The sequence below is a fragment of the Psammomys obesus genome, unplaced genomic scaffold (assembly GCF_907164565.1).
Source record: "Psammomys obesus unplaced genomic scaffold, mPsaObe1.curated_primary_1811, whole genome shotgun sequence".
Lineage (NCBI taxonomy): Eukaryota > Metazoa > Chordata > Mammalia > Rodentia > Muridae > Psammomys > Psammomys obesus.
This window is the reverse complement of record NW_026596073.1, coordinates 9,699,732-9,723,394: the sequence shown is the minus strand read 5'-3', so window position 1 is coordinate 9,723,394 and position 23,663 is coordinate 9,699,732. Positions and strand designations below refer to the sequence as shown.

Genomic DNA, 23,663 nt, shown 5'->3' with positions numbered 1-23,663 from the left:
GTGTGTGTGTGTGTGTGTGTGTGTGTGTGTGTGTGTGTGTGTGTGTGTGTAGAGAGAGAGAGAGACAGAAATGGTATAATGTTGGTTGCATACAGGGGTGGAGAGGGTCTGGGATGAGCAGGGAGATGGTCAAAGTACACTGTATAAAAACATTTTATATTTAATCAGCCACGTGGTGGTGGCTCACATCTTTAATCCCAGTGCTCTGGGGAGGCAGAGACAGGCAGATCTATATGAGTTTGAGACCAGCCTGGTCTACAAAGCAAGTTCCAAGACAGCTGGGGCTATACAGAGAAACCCTGTCTCAAAAAAAAAAAACAAAGAAAAAATAAAAAATAATTAATCAATAAATTTTAGAAGGGTAACCTGTGCAGACTTCACAGTGTTTGTTTTCCATGTTTACAATTTTTCAGGTAACTTACAGCCTATTTCTCTACCTTTATGATTTCCCAGGTAACTTGCGGCCCGTTTCTCCTTGGCGTTGGCTGTTTTCTGTTGTTGTTCCTGTTCTGATCGCCTGTAATGGCTTTAAAAAGAAAAGTCTAGACCACAGTGGGGCTTTAGGAGGTATGTTTTAGTGTTGAGTATTTAAAATAATTATATAGTAAATGTGCTTATTTAATCTTGTGTTTTCTAAATTCTGAGTATTACTAAACTTATTTATTTTAAAAGAATTTTTTAAGTTCAGGTTCTCACTATGTAGGCTTGGGTGGCATGGAACTCACTATGCAGATGAGGCTGGTTTTAAACTCATAGAGATCTGCCTGCCTCTGCCCCCCAAGTACTGGGATTAAAGGCCTGCACCACCAGGGCTGTGTATGACTAAATTTCAGTGTTGATGCATCTCATTTTAGCATATTGTCCCATAGAGCTGCAAGAACAAATGCCTTTAGAATACCCTACATAGTCAACTTTGTAATTTGCTGTGACTAGGTTAATAGGAATACTTTCTGTGGACCTTGACCTTGGCTCTTCTGTACTTGAATTGGCCTCCTACTGGCAGAATTACTAGAACACACATTCTAAGGTGTAAAATGGAAGAGTAAGAAGAATAGCTCTTAGAAATTGTCACCAGTGATCTCCAACAGCTCAGTTCAAGCCTGTTGTTCTAGGTTAGTTTTTAGAACTGAATGGGGCACAGGCTTTCTATGTCATTCTTCTAACAGGTATTTACTGAGCACTTAACTGCTCTGCGCCACTGCTCCTGAAACAGGGAATAAACAAGCTGTGACCAAAGACAAGGCTTCAGTTCTCATAGGTCTTTTAGTTTACTTTTTATTTACTTTACATTATTTGTGAAACAGAGTCTTACTGTGTAGCCTAACTGGGCCTCAAACATATTTTCTTATTTCTGTGTCAGCCTTCCAGGAACTTTTACTGTGTGGGACCATGGGCCATTGGATAAAAAGTAAATAAAATATATGAAAACTTCAGATAATGTTGAAGTTTATGAAGAAAAACATGAAGATATAATAAGCATGTATGTTAGAAGATACAGGCATTTCCCTCCTAGATATGTTCCTCCGGTTTCTTTAAGAAGGCAATTTGAACCTAACATCAGAGAAGCCAGTAAAGAGAATGGCTGAGAAGCAGTTCCAGGCTGACATCATAATGAGTATATAAGCCCTGACATGCAGGTCTGCCTTGTTCAAGAGTAAGAAGAAAGCTCAGTCAGGCAGTGGTAGTAAGCACGAGGAAAGGAGAGAGAGAGAATGCTAGAGAAATAGTGTGGGGTTAACCAGGTCCTTTCAGGCTGGTATATTCCAGCAAGGAGTTCATCTCAAGGCAGGTGGGATTTCTCAGCCTCAGATCAGAAGACTGGCATGCTCTGTTTTGGCAAGAGTAGTTTCGTGACCCAAAAAGCGTTCAGGGCACCAAGGCTCATGGATTCCGCCTAAACTCTCCCCATAGGATGAAGGTTAGTCAAGCTAGCCTTCCTGGAAGTCACCTACCCGGCCTTCAAAGTGCTTCTGATCACCAACCTCTGTTGTACTGTTAACACTGTCCCCTCAGTTTATACAGAAGTTGGTGTTTGTAAAATTTCGTAAGTGAGAGTAGACCCTGGCAGAGGTAAGAAGGCACAATTGAAAAAAAGAATAAGGACTAAAAGCAGGCAAGGTCAAGTTGAATAATGACCATACTTTCCTCCCTGTTGTGGGTCTTCAGTGTCTGATATATCATAAAATGAATGAAGCACAAACACCAGGTAAACTCACTAGCAAAAGTACCTTCCCAGGGCCATGGCAAGAGCCCCAGCATGCTCCCATAATTGTATAGAAATAAAATATTTTTGTTGTCATCAATGTCTGAGGGCTGACCTTGAACTCCTAGCAGAGCCTCAGCTTTCCCAGTATGGGGATTACAGGCGTGGCCACGACAATTGACAGTAAAAGATATTTTTTTATTTTTAAGATATTTTCTTATTTTAAGATTTATTTTTGTCATTTTATAATTATATGTAGTTGTGTGTGTGTCCAGGCCAGTATGTGCACATGAACACTAGTGTCTACTGAGGCCAGGGATGTAGAGGCATTGGATCACCTGGATCTGGAGTTATAGATGGGTGCTAGGGACTGATTGCTGCAAGAGCAGCTCTTTACTTCTGAAACATTTCTGCAGCCCCTGAACTTTTTTTTTTTTTTTTGAAACAGAGCTCATGTAGCTCAAGCTGGTCTTGAGGATAAGCTTGAACTTAAACTCTAATTCCCTCCTGCTTCCACCTCACACATGCTGGAATACAAGTCTGTGCCATCGCATCCAGTTTCTGTGTTGCTGGGACTCAAACCCAAGCATTTGAGCATTCTAGGCAGACACTCTACCAACTCAGCTATGTCTCACAGCCCTAGATTGTTTGTTTGTTTAATCCCAGCACTCAGGAAGCAGGGGCAAGTGGATCTCTATGAGTTTAAAGCCAGCCTGGTCTATGTGGCAATCCAGACCAACCAGGGCTACATAGTGAGACCAAGCTCAAAAAAAAAAAAAAAAAAAAAATTCCCACAGTTTAGCTGGATGAATCCCTGTAGAATCAGTGAGAATTAAATAAAATGATTGCTTGCAAGTTCTTTGCTCACTAGATAGAGCCAGGGTTTATTGGATGTTATCAATTATTGGGGAGAGTTCCTTAGAATCATAATTCTCTTCATAGTTAAGAAATATTATTTGCTCTATTGATTGCGTTCCTGATGTGGGAGTTGAGAAAGTTAATTAGATGTGTTGGCTTTCTAAAATGTTTTTATAAATATGTAATCAGTATTAGGAATGACTGTACACTATTTGTTTAACAAAAGCAATGACACCCTTACTATGTGCTGAACATTTAGCACTTAGAAGTATTAACTCTTAATAAGTAATTTTAGCTAGCAGTGTTTGACTCTAATACCAGTGATATTTTACTTTATAATGTCTTGCCTTGCTATTTATTATTCTTCACTTATAGTAAGAAGGGTCAATGCCTTGAAATTCTTTTTTTCCCATCAATCTATCCACATATCTATCTATCTATCTATCTATCTATCTATCTATCTATCTAGTCTTTTATCTGTTTATCCACCCATCCTTCTATTATCTATCTATGCATATATGACCTATCTCTCATCTTTCTATCCAACTATCTATCTTTCTATATCATCTGTCATCTTTCTATCATCTGCCTACTATCATCTATCATCCATCTATCATCTATCTATCCATCTATCAGTCTATCATCTGCCTGTCTATCGTCTGTCTATCATCCATCTATCATCTGTCTTTCAATCTATGAATCTATCATCTGCCTATCTATCATCTATCTATTCATCTATCATCTGTCTGTCTTTCTATCTATGTATCTGTCATCTGCCTATCATATCTATCTATCTATCTATCTATCTATCTATCTATCTATCATCTATCTATCTAAGTGGGTAATGAGTACACACAAATGGAGTTTAGAGAACTCTTTGGGAGTCAGGTCACCTCCCACCAAGCATGCCAGTTCCCAGGGGTCATGGTTAGGTCCTTAAGTGCCCACCGAACCATCTCAGCAGCTCTTAAGTACTTGAAGAGTGTTTTTGATTTGCTTCCAACGGAAGTGTCACTGGGTCCAACATGTCTTCCTCTAGGCTCCCTCTGAAAGTCCCCCATCTGATCCAGCATACCCCACTTCTAGGTATCAAGGGCTATTCACCTCACTCTGCAACTCTGGGTGAGGAGGCAGCCCTTGGGGTACAGACTGGGGAGACTACTCTTCTTGCCATGAGGGAATTCTGAAGCTCTGACCTGTTGTTCATTCAAGGATTCTAAGGAATTGCTGAGTGACTATTACCATTTGAAAAGTTATCAGAAAGTACCATCCACCAGGGAAAGAGAAAAGAGTCAGGGGCCTCTGGAGATCTGAGGAAAGAATGCAAAGAAAAAGAACCTAAAGGCCAAAGGGAAAGTTGACAAAACTCCAGTGCTACCCAACCAGAGCAGCAAATGGCCAAATCTAGCACCTGGGACTAGGAGAAAAAAAAAAAATCCAGCAATGCCAGGGTAACTGGGGAGCTTTACAAATGCCGGGAGGAAAGCTCAAGGTGCTTGGAGTTGTCCAAGAGGTCTATAATTCTTCCACCATTAGTCAGAACTAACAGCTTTATCTCTACAGTAACAAATTGAAGTCTGTCCCAGCAGAGCAGGGCTGTCCAACCAATCTCATGATCCTGGCTCTCGGTGAAAATTTACTTGCCAGCTTACTTGAGGAGGCTGCGGACACTTGAGCATAATAGAGTGAGAGAAGTACCTTCAGTAGTGTCTAGGCTCTATTCTCTCACCACCCTGTACCTTCATTTTAATCGTATAGTGACTGTGGAAAAGGACATTAAAAAAAAAAAAAAAAAAAAAAAAAAACCTACCCAAACCCAGCACACTCAGCATTCCAGAGAACAAAGACAAACAGCTCTCTGAAAATGGGTGAATTATATAACCTCATTACTGTGAATATAGCTCACAATTGTTTGGACACCTTCCAGAGGAGATTAGAAACTGCACACAGATAAGCAACCTTTACTTGCAGCACAGTGAACCTCACATACGTAGGAAATGGGTCCAATTTAAACCTTCTTGACCTGAGACATAGATTGTCAGCAATACCCAGATCATCAGCAAATGCAGTGACTCGAGGTAGGATAGCACATGTTTCTGTTAGAAAAATGTAGGCCAAAAATTCAAAGCAGCTTTATACATATATATTCCCCTTACCTGTTGTTAGGTGTTTGTAATAGCATGGGCCCTGAGGGGAGTATTTTTTTCTTAAGCTAACTTTGAAATTTGAAATTTAAATTTTAGATATTATTTTCACTCAGAGTAAATATGGATTGGTTTGTTTGGTTTGTTTGGTTTGCTCTGTGTTAAGCAGTCAGATGCAGAACTTATACCTTCCATTAAAGAATTTGCTTCAACTGGTTCAAATATTAAAAAAAAAACATTTTGTTCAAATAACTCACAACCTGAAAATACATCCAGAAGTTTAAAATCCCATTAACTGTATTTCTGTGATGAGCTGTAAAGCAAAATAGTTGAAGTGAATCTTTGGGTGTGGGGTTATTGAGACCTTTCCTAGAATAAATATGTTTTTTTAACTTGGAGGGACAGAAACACTAACTTTTTTTCTTGGTGGTGCTCTTATTGTTGGTGTTTTTTTTTTTTTTTTTCTTATTTCTGAATTTGCAGATCCACAAAAAAAGTTAACAGAAAAATCTGACAAATAAATAACACATAAAGATACATTCTGTATATTCTATATATATTCATTACAGCATAAACTACAAGAGGCGACTTTAAATACTTCTCCCTCTCCTTGTACAATGGCATGAATCTCTTTACAGACTGCAGTATATGTATGTCTCAGGGTTATTTACCAGTGTCTACAGCTTTATATCTTGACCTGCCTTATGCTTCTTTCTCTTCCCAGGTGTCTGTGTCTTCACACTGGGCTGTATAGCTACTGAACTAACTGCACTTTCCCCATAGGCTGGGGCACTAGCCTTGAATGGTTCAGTTCAGTTCCATTGCCTTTACTGTCATCTTCCTGTGCTGGAAGGTGGTAGCATACTTATGGGAAAGCAACACATTTTGTAGACACCATTGGTAGTTCCATAGACATCGTGTAGGATATGCATGTACTATTTGATGATACCTTCTTTTGCTTTACTGTCTTTACAAATAGCAAAATGGTTAAATGTGTGCTCCTTAGATAGTATTCTTGTTTTTGGTCATGTTGGTCTAGGTCAGTTTACTCATTGAGGAGACCCACAGAGCAAGTACATCCTAGATACCATCTTTAAACATACCTCCCCCATGCTGAATAACCACATATTATTGTAGTTAGATATTGCTGCTTGGTTTTTTGTTTTGTTTTGTTGTTGTCCCTCCACATTTTGTTCTAAACAACTATTTTTTTAGTAACTATAATATCACGATACAAAATTAGACCTTTGCTTTTCCGGGCACTCAACCTCAAGACTGGGCTTGAGATATAATCTGTTCATAATTGGCAAATTTGTAAGGAACCACTAAGAAATGAAGACAGGTAAAGATACAAAACACCAGAATGTTCAGGTGTGCTGTATATCTACTGTAGATATTCACTGCCTTTTATCAAGTAGTATCATTTGCTCTTTTCTATCTACAGTGACTTGTTCAGTTAAATTTTGTTTATTGAAGGGACTTGTTACAATTCTACCTAGGGCTGTATGAGTGTGTGTTTTTAATAAAATAACTCTAATATCCAAATGTATTTTTGTATTAACATAATGGAACTTAAACTTTCAAGGTAGTACCCTAGTATCTTTTCTTGAAAAAACATGGTTTCTCAACAACATCATCTTTGGATCCCCTCCATTTGATCTTGATAGCTTTCTTTGACATTATGTTTGTTTTTCTCTTTTAAGACATTTATTTTTTTATTATTAATTACAATTTATTCACTTTGTGTCCCAGCTGTAGCCCCCTCCTTCATCCCTTCCCAACCTTACCCTCCCTCCCCTCTTTTTCCATGCCCCTCCCCAAGTCCACTGATAGGGGAGGTCCTCCTCCCCTTCCATCTGACCCCAGCCTATCAGGTCTCATAAGGACTGGCTGCATTGTCTTCCTCTGTGGCCTGGTAAGGCTGCTCCTCCCTCAGGAGGAGGTTATCAAAGAGCCAGCCACTGAGTTCATGTCCTAGACAGTCCCTGTTCCCATTACTAGGGAACCATCTTGGACACTGAACTGCCATGGGCTACATCTGTGCAGGGGTTCTAAGATATCTCTATGCATGGTCCTTGGTTGGAGTATCAGTCTCAGAAGAAACACCTGTGCCCAGAGTTTTTGGTTCTGTTGCTCTCCCTGTGGAGCTCCTGTCCTCTCCAGATCTTACTATCTCCCTTTTCTTTCATAAGATTCCCTGCACTTTGCCTAAAGTTTGATTATAAGTCTTAGCATCTGCTTTGATACACTGCTGGATAGAGTCAGAGTCCCTCTGTGGTAGGCTTCTGTCCTGTTCCCTGTTTTCTCCCTCTTCCGATGTCCATCCCATTTGCCTTTCTGAATGAAGATTGAGCATCTTATCCAGGGTCCTCCTTCTTGCTTAGCTTCCTTAGGTGTACAGATTTTAGTATATTTATCCTATATTATATGTCTAATAACCACTTATAAGTGAGTATATACTGTGTGTGTCTTTCTGCTTCTGGGATACCTCACTCAGGATGATCTTTTCTAGTTGCCACCATTTGTCTGCAAATTTCATGATTTCCTTGTTTTTAATTGATGAGTAGTATTCCATTGTGTAAATATGCCACGATTTCTGTATCTATTCCTCAACTGAGGGGCCATCTGGGTTGTTTCCAGCTTCTGGCTATTACAAATAAAGCTGCTACGAACATGGTTGAGCAAATATCCTTATTGTATACTTGAGCCTCTTTTGGATATATTCCTAGGGGTGATATTGTTGGATCTTGAGGTAGCACTATTCCTAATTGTCTGAGAGAGCGCCCGATTGACTTCCAAAGTGGTTGTACAAGGTTACATCACCAGTAATGGAGGAGGGTTCCCCTTTCTCCACATCCTCTCCAGCATGTGTTGTCACTTGAGTTTTTGATCTTAGCCATTCTGGTGGGTGTGTTGTGAAATCTCAGGGTTGTTTTGATTTGCATTTCCCTGATGACTAAAGACGTTGAGCATTTCTTTAAGTTTTTCTCTGCTGTTCTATTTTCCTGTACAAAGGTTCTCTGTTTAGCTCTGTGCCCCATTTTTTTAATTGGATTATTTGATTTGTTGCTTTTTAAATTCTTGAGTTCTTTATATATTCTGGATCTTAGCCCTCTGTCAGATATAGGGTTGGTGAAGATCCTTTCCCAGTCTGTAGGCTGTCGTTTTGTTCTGATAATAGTGTCCTTTGCTTTACAGAAGCTTTTCAGTTTCATGAGGTCCCATTTATTGATTGTTGATCTTAGAGCCTGTGCTGTTAGTGTTCTGTTTAGGAAGTTGTCTCCTGTGCCAATGAGTTCCACAATCTTGCCCACTTTTTCTTCTAACAGATTTAGTGTGGCTGGTTTTATGTTGAGGTCTTTGATCCATGTGGACTTTAGTTTTGTGCAGGGTGATAAGTATGGATCTATTTGCATTTTTCTACATGTAGACATCCAGTTAGACCAGTATCATTTGTTGAAGATGTTATCTTTTTCCCATTGTATGGTTTTGGCTTCTTTGTCAAGAATCAAGTATCCATAGGTGTGTGGGTTTATTTCTGGGTGTTCTATTTGATTCCATTAATCCATCATTCTGTTTCTATGCCAGTACCATACAGTTTTTATTACTATTGCTCTGTAGTACAGCTTGAGATCCTTGAGATCGAGGATGGAGATATGTCCAGATGATCTGTTGTTGTATAGGATTGTTTTAGCAATTCTGGGTTGTTTGTTTTTCCATATGAAATTGAGAATTGTTCTTTCAAGTTCTGTAAAGAATTGTGTTGGTATATTGATGAGAGTTAGAGTGAATCTGTAGATTGCTTTTGGCAGGATGGCTATTTTCACTATGTTAATCCTACCAATCTATGAGCATGAGAATTCTTTCCATCTTCTGATATCTTCAATTTCTTTCTTTAGAGATTTGAAGTTTTTTTTCAAACAGGTCTTTCATTTGCTTGGCCAGAGTCACACCAAGGTACTTTATGTTATTTGTGGCTATTGAGAAGGGTGTAGTTTCCCTAATTTCTTTCTCAGCTCTTTTGTCTTTTGTGTACAGGAGGGCTACTGATTTTTGTTGTTGTTTTTAGTTAATTTTGTTTCTAGCCACTTTGCTGAAGGTGTTTATCAGCTGAAGGAGTTCTCTGGTTAAATTTTGGGGTCACTCATGGATACTATCAAATCATCTGCAAATAGTGATACTTTGACTTCTTCCTTTCCGATTTATATCCCCTTCATCTCCTTTAGTTGTCTTATTACTCTACCTAGGACTTCAAGAACCCATGTTGAACAGATATGGAGAGAGTGGGCAGTCTTGCCTTGTCCCTGATTTCAGTGAGATCGACTTAAGTTTCTCTCCATTTAGTGTGATGTTGGCTATAGGCTTGCTGCATATTGTCTTTCTATGTTTAGGTATGTGCCTAGTATACCTGAGCTCTCCAAGACTTTAAACATGAATGGGTGTTGGATTTTGTCAAATGCTTTTTCAGCATATAAGGAGATGATCATGTGATTTTTCTCCTTCAGTTTGTTTATATGGTGGATTACGTTGACAGATTTCCATATATTGAACCACCCCTGCATGTCTGGGATAAAGCCTACTTGGTTGTAGTGGATGATACCTTTTATGTGTTCTTGTTTTTCTTAGGGAATATGAAATGTCTTTACCTGTTACCAGATAGCCAGAATTTAGAAGCATAAGCAGACTTCCTGAGAACAAGGCTTCAGTCCACCCTGAGAGGTTTGATTAATACCCATCACAGTGTGCCAGGAGAGGGGCAAGCCCCTGAGTACTGAATGAGTTGATTATGAGTACTCAATGCTTTGCCACCAGCAAATGGCCAATCACAATTATAGTGATTTGGATGAAAATGGCCCCCATAGGCCCATAGGAAGTGGCACTATTAGGAGGTGTGGCTTTGTTGGAGGAAATGCATCCCTGGGGGCGGCCTTTGAGGTTTAAGATGCTCAAGCCAGGTCCAGTATAGCACTCTGTTTTGCTGCTGTCTGCCTATCTGGATGTAGTGCTCTCAGCTACTTCTGAGCACCATGTCTCTTGTATGCCTCCATGTTTCCTGAGCCCCCAGTTAAATGTTTTCCTTTATAAGAGTAGCTAGGGTCATGGTATCTCTTCACAGCAATAGAAACCCTAACTAAGACTAAAGAAGGAAACATATTCTTAATTTCCTTCTTTTTCTTTCTTCTCTCTCTTTTTTACTTTGAGACAGGATTTTATATAGCTCAGTGCTTTGTAGATGACTTTGAACTTTAATCCTCCTGTCTTCACCTCTCTAATGCTGGGATTACAGGTATGCTTGACCATGCTCAGTTTACTAATGATGACTGAACTGAAGATATTGTGCATGCTGGGCAAGCACACTGCCATCTGAACTCTGTCTTCACGCTGTTGATGTACTGACTTCCTTCTCAGTAGTAGCGGATAGTTCTGAAGTCGGGCTACAGAAGTCCATGTTTCTGTAGACTGTTCTGGTACTGTGATGTGACGTACTGTGTGTGTTTGATCTGTGTGGGCTAACTCAGTACAGGATTCATTCATTGAGGACTAAAGGTCTGCGTCTCAGGTTTTCTTGGATAAGGACTGCCATAAAACATGTGCCTAGGAGGTAAATGTATATTGATTTAAAAACTTTGGCTCTTTTCCTAATCTTTTCACCTTATGTGATGTTTCTGGTTGGAGGCTTTCTTTCTTTAATAAATAAAATGTAACAATGATGTGAGGTGTATCATAATAGTTGGAAATACATTTCTAGGGTGAGACTGTCAGTTACTTAAACTTTCCATGTTACAATTTTCCTGGCTGTAGATGGGAAGGAATAATGGTTATGTGTAGCCCTGAGTTATGAGGAGTTACCCATGTAAAATGCTTCACACACCGCCCGTCACACACCATTTTCCTACCACTGTTACTATTCACAGTCTTGTGGACTTTTATTAAAATTTGCCATATCCTGCTTTTAGTGTATTTGTGATTGGAATCACATAAGATACAGATATTTAGAGTCCTTCATGACACAGAAATACTTCAGTGTGTGGAGGGGACACAGTATAAGGTACACACTGAAAAAGAAGCCTCACGATGGTGTGGGAGGAGGGAGAGGAATAGTACTTACTCCAAGGAAATACTGTCCAGTCATTGTTAGTATAGTTCTGTTCTAATTATGGACAGTTTATTCGGCCTTTGGCATGGCAAGTTTCAGTTTAATTTCACTGGCCCAGATAATTACACTTAATGATTAACCATTTCTCCCTTCATTTTCCATAAATACATAGTGAGGGAAGCATGCGTGCCAAGCGCTTGGGTCTAGGCACTCAGGATATTGCGATGTTGGTAACAGTATATGCAATGGATTAAAATGCTTTCATAGAGCTTCTATTTCTCATTGTGGAAGATAGATAACAAAGGTAGATGTGATCCCATCAGAGCCCTGCCTATCTGGAGGTGCTGTGAGCAGAAAACAAGCACACAGGCGAGGTGAGGCGTCAGGAAAGGTGCAGAATAACTGTCCCGTGAAGTGTGCTCTTACCTGCTTCCGTAGCTGTGCTCAGCTCTGGCTCATCCTCCTGAAGTAGAAGCCTCTATTTTGAATTGGTTAGATCCAAGAAAAGAAGATGAATGCTGTCCTTTGTCGTAGAGATTAATTACTACTTTATTAATCAGCTAAAATGCAGAACTACTGGGTGGACAGGAACATAGACCATCTGTTTAGGCATGCTCTGTTCTTTTAGTAAGTCTTTGAGAAGCCAAATGATCATTAGATGCTGTTTTGATGAGCACAAACTCTGAGAAACATTAACTTAAGTCTACAGGTCAGGGGTCCCCTCCCTTGGGCAGGGCTCAGCAAGTGTGACATTCTCCCTAACAACAAAAACAGTAATATCACTGTCACCGGTGAGGATAAGATGGCATCTAACGAGATGCTCTCGGGACACTCATCACCCACATGGCATATGGACCAGCAGGAATATGTAACCCCAGACAGATCATCCTGCTCCATCAAGCTCCTCAAGGTGAGGGACATCCTGCATGGTTTCCCTGCTTGTTTACAAGAGGTCTTATATTGCACAGGCTGTTGTCAAATTTGTAGCTTCCTGGCACCCTCCTTGCTGAGTCTGTTGGATAGCCAGGACTATGGGCACATGCCTAGATACTCTGCTCTTTAAAAAGTGGAGTGATTGTAATCAGCAGTGTCAATGCTGAGGAAGGAAAAGGCCTTTAGAAATGGCCCATTGTAAGAGACTGTCTACCGGCACAGCCTCTCTTCAGATGGAAGGCAGTCCACTCCTTTGAACTTAGAGTGTTCTTGGAGCCATTACACCTGATGTACCTTCGTCTGCCCACTTGGATTGACTCTCCTTTATCCCCATATCAAACTCTTTTGTCTTTGTTTTTGTTATTTTATAGATGGCTTATTTTACTCATGATACGTTGACTCAGTTCTGCAGGATTAGCTAACTGTTCTGATATAAACGAAGCTATTTCGTTCCTTCTACCACCATGTTCTTTTATTCACCAAAATAGTCTCAAAATCAGTAAGCCAAATACTTTATTATCAGGGTGGTTTTTAAATGCCCCTTCCAGGATTTGTTTGCTCTTTGTGAGAAATCGCCTGGATAGACTTTTATACCTGCCCACCCTGGGATCAGACCTGAGTCTTGTGCTGTGCACACCAGATAAGTAGCTATTTCCCCAATCCTGCCTGCTTCCTTGTACAGCCCACAGCAGATTCTTCACGTGTGAGGCTCCTGCAGCCTAAATCAGAAATTGATTTCAGTAGCATCTTTCTCTAGTGTTCTGATGGTGCATCTTTGCTTTGTTTTTGTTTCTGTGCTCGTGTGTAAGCTTTCTGTATCTGATTGAGCTGCAGACTTTATACACTTCTTTGAAATTACTCACCATTTGAAAAAAATGAAGGGCTGCCCAAAACCAGAGAAAAGTATAAAAATCTAAAATTACAGCCATAAAAGTTCTTGAAAGGCTCAAAAAAAAAAAAAAAAAACTTATCTTATTTTGACTTTTAATTTTAAAAGAAAATCCTAAGATCTAAGGGAGGAAATGCAAAAGATATAAAACTGTAAAACTATAATCGGTTCTCCCCAGAGAAAGTTTAGAAAATCTTCAGGTTAGCCTATTTTGTTCTGACTGCGTGTAAAATGTTTATGACCTAATGTAATCATTCCTTTTTTCAAATTCAGTATGAAGAGTTTGACTGAAATGATCTTACAGCATTGTTTAAAAAGATAAAAGTATGTTTGAACATTGCCAGTTAATTGTACAGCTCAATGGTAAACTGAGTTGGAATCATGAACATGTTTAGAAATGTCCATCAGATTGTAATTTGAAAATAAATGAAAATAACCATTTTTTTTTTCAAAGCATCAGTTAATTGATTAAATCTAATTCTGTGTTTATGTCTGTTTCTTCCAGGGCTGGTGGTTGGATTTATCTTGACCATTGCGAACTTCAGCTTTTTTACCTCTTTGCTGATGTTTTTCCTTTCATCTTCAAAGCTCACTAAATGGAAAGGAGAAGTGAAGAAGCGTCTAGATTCAGAATATAAGGAAGGTAAAACTGGTTAATACCAACATAAGTCTATAGGTCACTCACTTACCTCTGACATCACTCAGAACTGAGGAGCTGCCTCATCTTAGCCCTGCTTAGTTCAGAGCGTGTCAGTGTCAGAGCATGTCAGTCTGTAAGAACAAATGAGTTTTACTGAAGAATTACTGCTGTAGCCTAATTCAATTCATTATGTCCTTTACTACAATAACAAATAACTGCAGAATTTTAGGGCAAGTCTGTTGTTAACTATCCTGGGCTTATTAATAACAGTATATAACGTGGACAAAGACACCTTGCCATTTTTTTAAAGCTACTATTCTTTTCTGAAACTAAAAAATATATGTTCCTGTAACTGATTTTTCCCCCCTTTCTATTCTCCACCTGCTTACCCATATCCAGGAGGGCAGAGGAATTGGGTTCAGGTATTCTGTAATGGAGCCGTGCCCACAGAGCTGGCCCTCCTCTACATGATAGAAAATGGCCCTGGGGAAATACCCATCGATTTTGCCAAGCAGCACACTGCCTCCTGGATGTGTCTATCTCTCTTGGCTGCGCTGTCCTGCTCTGCTGGAGACACCTGGGCTTCTGAAGTTGGCCCAGTTCTGAGCAAAAGCTCACCTCGGCTAATAACGACCTGGGAGAAAGTTCCAATTGGTGAGTGAGTGAGTGTGTGTTTGTAAGAGAGACACAGATTGAGAGGGAGACTGTGTCTGTGTGTGTGTATGTATGCTTTGTTGGCATACATTTAGAAGCCAAAGGTGTCATTTCTTAGGAAGCTATCTACTCCATTTTTTATGATCAAATCTCTTGCTAGCTTAGAGCTCTCCAAGTAGGCTTACTGGCTGGACAACAAGCCAAAAGGACAAGCCTGTCTCACCAGTACTGGGATTAGAAGCACATGTTCTCTGTGTAGGCTGGTGGACTAGGCTGGGCCTTGAACTCCGCCTGCCTTTGCCTCCCAAGTGCTGGCATTAAAGGTGTTTGCTACCATGCCCAGTATAGTAATCATTAGAAGTAATCTACAGTATGTGGAAAGGAGGCTAGTAGTAGGTTATATGCAAATAGAATTATCTTTTTCTTTCATTCCTGTGATGCTAGGACACAAAAGTTTGTAAATGTTAATGTCTTGGTCTCACTTCCTCTTGTTTCGATAAAATGTCCTGACAAAAGAAATGTAGAAGAGAAAGGGTTCATTTGGCTCACACTCAAACAGTTCCACGTTACAGACCATCAGGGAAGTCAGGGCAGCAAAGAATCTGAAGCAGCTGGTCATGTCACATGACCAGTCTAGACAGAGAAGCAAACCTTACTGCATGTGTTTGGTGTTCAGCTGGCTCTCTCTAGCACTGTATAATCCAGGATCCCTGCCCAGGGAATGGCACAGTTACCATGATCCAGCCAATCCTGACGGACATGCCCATGAGCCAGCCTGATCTAGACAGTCCTTCATGAAGGTGCTTCCCAGGTGACTTTTAGTTTTGTTGACAATTAAAACTAGCCATCACACTCATCAAGTGCTTTATCTCGGAGCCACCTCCCAGGCTAGAGGACTCAAACGATCACAGCATGATTTCACTTGTGTATTATCTGATAAAATAGTTGCTTTCACAGAAGTTGAGGATAGAATGGCAGTTACCAGAGGCTAGGGAGAGGAGAGAGAGAGAGGTGAGGAAAGGTTGACAGTGGGGATTCAGTAGACAAGAGCCGGGTTCTGGTATTACAGTCTAGAGTAGGATGACTAGAGACAACTTAGGATAATGTATAGCTTTTAAAAGCTAGAAAATGGGATTTTTAATGTGTTCACCATAAGGAATGCTGAGTATTTGAGGAGATACGTGTGGGTTCCGTGATCTGAATATTAAACAGTGTATGCACGTGTTCAAATGCCAGTGTCCCGGAAGTGTGTGTAACTGTCATGTATCGGGTTTTTGCCTTTTGATTCTTGGCATGGAGTGGGGAGATCCAGGGATTGGACCTGGGACCTCACGCATGCCAGGCGAAAGCTCCATCTCCAACCACGAGTTAGTTCTTTCTTTTTAAGAGAGAGTGTTCTTTTGTTTAAATCATTTTAATTGGGCACGTACCAATATGGGTCTTTGGTTTGGTTTTGCCTTCTCTGGTGTCCCTCATTGGTCCTTCATGTCTCTCTTGTCACCTGATTACTAACCAGATGATTTGATACATGTTTCTTTTTCAGGAACCAATGGAGGAGTCACAGTGGTGGGACTCGCCTCCAGTCTCCTTGGCGGCACCTTCGTGGGCCTGGCCTACTTCCTTACACAGTTGGCGCTTGTGAATGATTTAGACATCTCTGCTCCCCAGTGGCCCATTATTGCATTTGGAGGTGTGGCTGGGTTACTAGGATCAATTGTGGACTCATACTTAGGGGCAACAATGCAGTTTTCTGGTAAGACAGTATCTTATTGTAACTTCCGTTTTGGGAAAGAAATATAAAAAACTTTTAAAAATGTAGTTGGTTTCACTGGAAACAAACTCCAAGGGCTAGAAGTGACCAGGGAAATCACCTCCATAATTTTGACTTTGTTTTTCAAGACAGGGTTTCTCTCTATAGCCCTAGCTGTCCTGGAACTCGCTTTGTAGACCAGGCTGGCATCGAACTCAGAGATCCACCTGCTGCTACCTCCCTGCCTTTGCTGGGATTAAAGGCGCCGCCACCTTTAACCAGCCTGGCTAGTTTTATAGCAGGATTTAAAGTGCATGAAACAGGCTTTGATTTTGAGCTGTCACCTAATCCTGTGAAAACAGGATACTTGGATCAGATCATTTTAGTGTACCTCCTTCTGTTTGCTTTTGCCAAGTACATTTGATGTACTTTTGGTACATTTGGTACATCTGATGGTTGTTATACTAGTCTGACTGCATGAATGGCCTGCTTCCCCACAGTGATTATCCCTTCCGTGGCTTTCAGTCCTCACCCTGAGTTCTTGTTATATTGTCCAGGCTGACCTTGAACTCTTGAGCTCAAGCTTTCTGTCTGCCTCAGCATTCTTAGTAACTGAAACTGCAGGTGCACACCCCTGCCACTGCACTTAGCTGTCACCGTTAAGTTTTAACTTACAGTCTGTGGGGACTAGAGAGGTGGCTCAGCAGTTAAGAATGTTTGCTGCTCATTTGATCATAAAGACCAAAGTTCAGGTCCCAACACCCATGTTATGCTGTCCACAGTCTAACTCCAGCTGCAAGGGATCTGACTTCCTCTTACTGGTTCCATGTGCACCCACACATGTGTTCATACAGACTGAGCCCTGCTCACACACCATCTTCAAAAGAAAAAAATGTATATGTAATATCTACATATGTCTTTTATTCTGTATGTGCTATTTTTTTTTAAGTGCTGGGAGTAGGTAGTGTTTCAAGGGCAGATACTAAGGTCCAGCCCTTGATAGATGCAGGGTCCAGTGATGGTGTGCTGTTTGCCTTCGAGCCAGCGCATTGTTGCTGTGTCCTCCTGTGGGCAAAGAGCCCAGCAGCCCCCGAGGCCTCTTTTTATAAGGTCACCAGCTCTGTTCACGGGCGTGCAGCTCTCGGGCTTGGTTCCTTCCCTAACTCTGCCTGTCAATATTGAATCTTCCACTGCAGTGAAGCATGAACTTGAGTCTTAGCAGCCCCCTCTGCAGCAACGCCATGCTGGATCCTGACGTCCAGTTCTGAGGCTGGATGTGATTTCAGCCATCAGACCTCACAAGTTCGTCTTAGAGAGGAACCACTAGGAAGCCAGGCCTTCCATTTCCAAAGGAACTCCAGAGATAGGAGACACCACTACAGTCCACCTCTGCAGGAAGGCCTTTTATAATCAAAGTTTTTAAATATAACACCATATCAGTCATACCCCAAGTCTTTGTACAAGGCACTGAGAATCCTGTAAAGATCTTCTCCTGTGGAGAAAAGTGCTCGTTCATTCTTCTTCTTTTTTTTTTTTTAATTACTTAAAAAAGCTGCATATTTATTTTGCTTTCTGACTCTGCTTGTGCCTTCAACACTTTCATAACGGTTTTCTGCTCCTCAATAAGGAAAGTCCGCTTGATCCTGTTGTGCACATGCTTGGCATACGTGAACCACCATAGGCCCTGCTAACATGCTTCTTTGTCTTAGACAATCTCATAAGGACCTTAGGCCTCACAGGGCAAACCCCTCGAAGTCTGCCTGGGCCCACACCGCATGCAGATTTGGGTGCTTTTCCAACCTTCTTGCATACAGGTGAACATTCCTGTTGCCAGGGGTTGGAGACAGCCTAGTTTTGTTAGAGGCTGTATTGTAGGAGATTCAACAGTATGTCGTATGTGTGTAGGAGATATGACAGTATGTCAAACGCTGGACCCTTTTGAGTGCCTCTAAGCACCGTCCCCGCTCATTCGTTCTTCTTAACATTTATTTTTTCGTTTGTTTGTTTGCTTCTTTTCCATTTCAGGTCTGGATGAACGCACTGGCCTGGTGGTCAGTAGCCCCACCCAGGAGACCAAGCACATATCAGGGAAACCCATTCTGGACAACAATGCCGTGAATCTCTTTTCCTCAGTGTTGGTAGCCCTCTTACTCCCAACTGCTGCCTCTGGGCTTTGGCCCAGTGAGTGAACTTTCTAACTGGTAGATACTGGTGAGTCCAACCAAATTTGCATTGTGAAGGTCTTTTCTAGTGAATAATAAATTCATCAACCTTGGGAATGCCAGCTCCTCCCATGTTCCACTGTGATGGGATTCCATGTTTTCTTTTCAGCTCTTTTAACAGCTGATTTTTTTTTTTTTTTTTTTTTAGTGAAGGGCAAAAGTGCATAAAAGTTATGCACATTTTTCTTCTGCTTGATGAAGCTTCTTGAACAATGGAGTTGTTATTTGCCTCTGTGGTTGTATGTTGAACTGAAAGTTCTATGTGTATGTCCTCTGTAAATTGTTATTTTCTTCAGCTTCTAAAAACTAAATGTGTTGACAGTTTAAAATGGTTTCCACTTGTATGGCGAAATACCACTATGACAATTGCCCTAAAGTTATACCTGATTTAAATGACTTAAGTCAATATACCCAGAAGCCCAAATAAGTATACTGTCTTCAACTTCTCCCGTTGTCTTTCCAGCCACAGCTATGGAAAACACAGGCATTGGTACTCCACATTTTAATTCCTTTCTCCCAGTTAATGTAATTGTTTGGGTAAGTTTATTTTTCATCACATTAGAAAGTACGAAAAAAAATCATTTTTTACCAAAAGTTATTTTTACACCTTCGGGATGAAGATGTAGCTCAGTGATAGCAATTGCTTCAGAGGCTCTGCACCCTGGTATGGATGGCCAGCAGTGAAGGGAAAATCACCTTATGCATGTATGTCTTTGAAATACATATAAGAATCTGGAATCCATACTGCCCTATGGAACAGCTACTGAGTCACTGGGAAAATAGTGGGGTTTTTTTTGTTTTTTTGGTTTTTTTTTTTCATTTATTTTCATCAATCAGGTGCCTGGAAACCCTGTGATTTCCCATAGTGAACCTTCTCAGTCAGGTGTTCCTTTCCTTTGTAGCCTCAGTCTTAGTGAATTCTGCTTGTGACTGTGTCCCTCACTGTGTCTTACCTTGTACAAAAGAGGTCTGGAAGGAGTGGGCTGTTTTATTAAATATATACTAAAATTTTCCTTGTCTGATTTCCCTGCCTTTCTTCTCTACCCTGTTTCCATTCTTGATGAAATCAAGGAAGAGCTCCCTGAATAAGCTGCTACCAGAGTAAATGTGGCTTTCTATCTCTAGTACTGTCTTCTCTTGTAGGTTATTGATTTAGAACTTGATTGGGCCGGGTGTGGTGGCACACACTTTTGTTCCCAGCACTCTGGAGGCAGAGGCAGAAGCAGGCGGATCTCTGTGAATTCAAGGCCAGCCAGGTAAATCCAGGACAAAGTGAGTCCAGGACAACCAAGGTTCTGTTACACAGAGAAACCCTGTCTCGAAAAACCAAAATAAATAAATGAATGAATGAATAAATGACTAAAACTTGATTGGATCTGGAGAGAAAATGAAGCTGTGATGCTCTTAGTCCTGAAACCATCAACTCAGCTAGCTGAAATCACTGGCTTTCAACTTCAGGTTTCCTTCAGAAGTGCCTGGAAATGTTATAGAAAAAGTCCTTATGTCTGTGGTCCAGTTCTGGAACTGAGTTTTAAAGCTCTTCACGTGAGAGTAGTGTCCAGATTTTCAGCCACTGTTGGCAAGGCGCAGTTTCAAAGCAGGTAGTTCGGACAGCCCTGTGCTCTCCTTGTGTGTGGCCTACTCCATATTTGAGTCTTTTTTGAAGTGTGTTGGTTGTCTGGTGAGGCTGAGGCCACTGAAGCAGAATGTCCTGAGGCACTGCTGAGAGGGCCTTCAGAACAGGGACTTTGTTTTCAGCAGAGTGGCCACAGTGCTGTGAGCTCTCAGCTACAGCTTCTGCCCTGTGCAGTGTTGCACAGCTCCATCCCGTACCGGGCCGTTCCCAGGTCCGCTTGCGCAGCCCACACGCGGTGGTAACATACCTTTTCTCCTTTACTGGACATTCATCCTCATGATGTACTATGGACAAAAATCCTTTGGGCAGCCAGTGCTGAGTCTGGTGTAATCATTGTATCCTTAAGAGTTCGGGAAGACAAGGGACTGGAGAGACTCCAGGTGAGAATATGCACTGTTCTTGCAGGGGACCTGTGTTTAATTCCCAGCACCCACATAGGGGGGCTCACAACCTTCTGTAATTCCAGTTCCAGAGAGATGCAATGCCCCTGGATTCTCAGGCGCCTGTACTAACCTGCACATGCCCACACATAGACACACAGATGCATACACATATGTATGCCACACACACACACACACACACACACACATACGCACGCACGCGCGTGCACACACCTTTCATCCACGCATGCATGCCCGTGCTAATAAATAGTACAAATATAAAAACAAAACTAAAAGCCCAGTTAGAATCTCACTGTCAAATATACTACTGGCTTTGTTGTGAACTTTGAACAGCCCCACTAATTTTGATAGCCAGTTTTGATAATTGGCTCCAAAGATATAAAGAACCTCAGGTCAAATGAAATTTAAAAAGAAATTGTTTTCACATTTACAAGTAAGTATATGATTGTAGTTCAATGGTTTCTTAAATCTACAGATACGTATTTTCCTATAAGTTTTTTCTTTCTTCCTTCTTTCCTTCCCCCCCCCCCCCCCCCCCGCCATGTTTTCTATCCCTAGGCTGGCCTTGAACTTACTGTGTAGCTGAGGATGACTATGAACTCCTGATACCCCAGCCTCTACCTCCCAAGCACTGGAATTTTTGGCATGTACCACTACGCCCAGCTCAGCATTTTTTATAATTAAATTTTTAATTCAACCTACTGTTTCCTTTATGGATTTGGCAGTTGGGAAGTCCTCCCCTGATATGCTAAGATGATACAAGCTGCCTAGCTGCTGTTACGATTCTGTGAAATAGTGGCCGCAGCAGTGCGTAGCGCATGGTCAGCTCGGCTTCTGAAGGGAGTCCTCGAGAGCAGCATGGTGAAAACACAGTGGACGGAGCCGTCTGGAGAGCATTGAATTAGCACAGCAAATCATTTTGCCATTGGACTTTCTCATCTCTTTACTTCGTGCCTCACGTATTTCTGATTTCTAGTTGTCATCTATCTATGTAGTGTACTGGCTGTAGAAATGGCAACCCCCACCTTGGTTTATTATTATGATAAACCTCGGTTTGTTTATTTATTTGTTTATTTATTTATTTATTATTAGACTTTAGTCTAATAAAGTAAAAATCGTGTGATGTGAGGTGTCCGGTACTCTTGTCATGTGCCTGCAGTATGAACAGCTGCTGCCCTCTAACTGCAGATTCTAGGGCCTGTTCATCTGTCTTCTTTATGTCTTAACTCGTGTTCCAGGGTTATCACAATGAGAATGCACTGTCCTAGCAGCCACATCCCAAACTACAGCATGCTATAAAAACAAAACGCAGTGTGTGGCTTAACCATTTCATCTACTTACAGGGTTTCTGTTACCTTAACTACTACCAGTCCCAAATATTTTAAAAATACAGAAGAATTCAAATTAATTGTTGAATTAATTTGATTGACTCAGTGGTGTATGGGGGGGGGGGCGGTAAAAATACCAGTTTGGTTACCTGCATTTCTGAGGACTGTAATGATTTCAACATTCCTCAACTGTGTGAAACACTATTAATGAGTTCGAAACTAATGAGTCAGGTCCTTAACTGTGGGAGGAGAACAGGGCTCCTGACCTGTTCTTCTTGCCAACACAAATTATCCTTTCTCTTCTCTTTGTCAACCTTACCCTTCAAATTTTATAAATGTGGACACTTCTTTGTAAAAGATGCTTTTATTCATATTCCTGTGTGTGTTTCTGTGCACAAGTGCAGAGGGCAGAAGAGGGTGCCTGAGCCCCTGGAGCTGGAGTCATAGGCATGATGAGATGTCCTGTGTGGCTGATGGGAGCTGAACTTGAGTCCTCTAGAATGACAGCAAATTCTCTGAACCAGTTAGCTGTTTCTCAGCCCCCTGAGGTACTCTTTTAAATGTTTTAAGACATGGGTGATCAAACACCAGGCGTGGTGGTATGCACCTTTAATCTCAGCCTTCTGGAGGCAAGGGCATATGGATCTCTACATTCTAGGCCAGCCTGATTTACATGGTTGAGTGCCAGGCCAGCCAGGGCTACACCGTGAGACTTTGACTCAAAACATGAAACAAAACAAAACAAAAATCTCTAAAAGATTGTATTTATTTATTTACTTGTTTATTTTTTTATTTATTTGGTTTTTTGAAGCAGGGTTTCTCTGTGTAGCCTTGGCTGTCCTTGAACTCACTATGTAGACCACCAACGCCTGGCAACATATCATCATTTAACATGTGTGTATGTGCTGTGTGCACACAGTACATGCTGTATGTGCACTTGGTGCATGTCAACATTTTCAATATATTCTCATGCAATCTGGAACACAGAACTTTAAGCTCACATGCCCACTGTTGTGGAATGTAGCTAAGACAGACATGTGCCACTCAGAAGTGAGTCTGTTCTCACCTTTATGCTCCCTTTGTTCACTCTGCCTGGAATTCCTTCTTCCTCTTTTCTCTTACTGTCTCATGAAATCATCTCAGTGGCACCTCTGTAACTGAAGAAGCATCTTCAGACTCCCCCCCCCCCCGTGCAGAATTGCCATCTCATACATTCTGCACTTTGACTGTAGAAGCTGTGACATGTGCAGCGTTCATCTTTCTGTGTCCTGATGTGAATGCAGCGAGACCAGCTCCTTCAAGCTTCTGCTGCTGTGCCTTTCCCACCATGGTGGACTGTGCCCTCACACAACCTATGGGTAGAAGGAGAGAACAGAAACAGACTCCTGTGGGTTGTCTTCTCATCCTCATGATGTTCACAGGTGCATATACACATGTGTGCACACACACACACAACACACACACAGGAGGGAGGGAGGAAGGGAAGGAGGGAGGAAGGGAGGGAGGGAGGAAGGGAGGGAGGGAAGGAGGGAGGGAGAGAGAAAGTAAATGTAAAAACACCTTATTTTTAAGACTACAGAAACAACTAACTGATAGTATTTTCCTACCAATTCTTGCCTTAAATGTAAATTATTAAAATCTACAACCAAAAGATATATGTTGACTTAATAGTTTTTTGGTTTGTTTGTTTGTTTGTAGACCAGGCTGGCCTCGAACTCACAAAGATCTACCTTGCCTCTTCTGCCTGAGTGCTGGGATCACAGGCGTGCACCACTACACCCAGCTCTTAATAGACTTTTTTTTTTTAAGTTCTAATCATTATGTTTTCCATAAGATGCTTGGTTTATCTAAGGATACACATGAGCTTAAAGTGAAAAGATGGAAAAAGGGAAAAAGACAATCCATATA

At 41.2% G+C, this 23,663-nt stretch overlaps 1 protein-coding gene across 7 annotated transcripts in view; it reads left to right on the top strand.

The window, feature by feature from the left end:
• The window catches only part of Tmem19 (transmembrane protein 19), a 45,744-nt gene extending 23,616 nt beyond the window's left edge, over positions 1 to 22,128 (top strand). For 4 of the 7 annotated variants that reach the window (XM_055625924.1, XM_055625929.1, XM_055625926.1 and 1 more), the window contains exons 3-7: positions 454 to 567; positions 13,630 to 13,767; positions 14,164 to 14,418; positions 15,962 to 16,171; positions 18,194 to 18,452. In XM_055625924.1, the coding sequence (XP_055481899.1) occupies positions 454 to 567; positions 13,630 to 13,767; positions 14,164 to 14,418; positions 15,962 to 16,171; positions 18,194 to 18,357 (881 nt within the window). In that variant the 3' untranslated portion in view covers positions 18,358 to 18,452. Of the gene's footprint in view, positions 1 to 453; positions 568 to 13,629; positions 13,768 to 14,163; positions 14,419 to 15,961; positions 16,172 to 18,193; positions 18,453 to 18,538; positions 19,403 to 19,533 lie in introns of those variants that run through there. The other 3 variants (XR_008722287.1, XM_055625927.1, XM_055625925.1) reach the window with 3 other exon arrangements.
• The last annotated feature ends 1,535 nt before the right edge of the window (positions 22,129 to 23,663 follow it).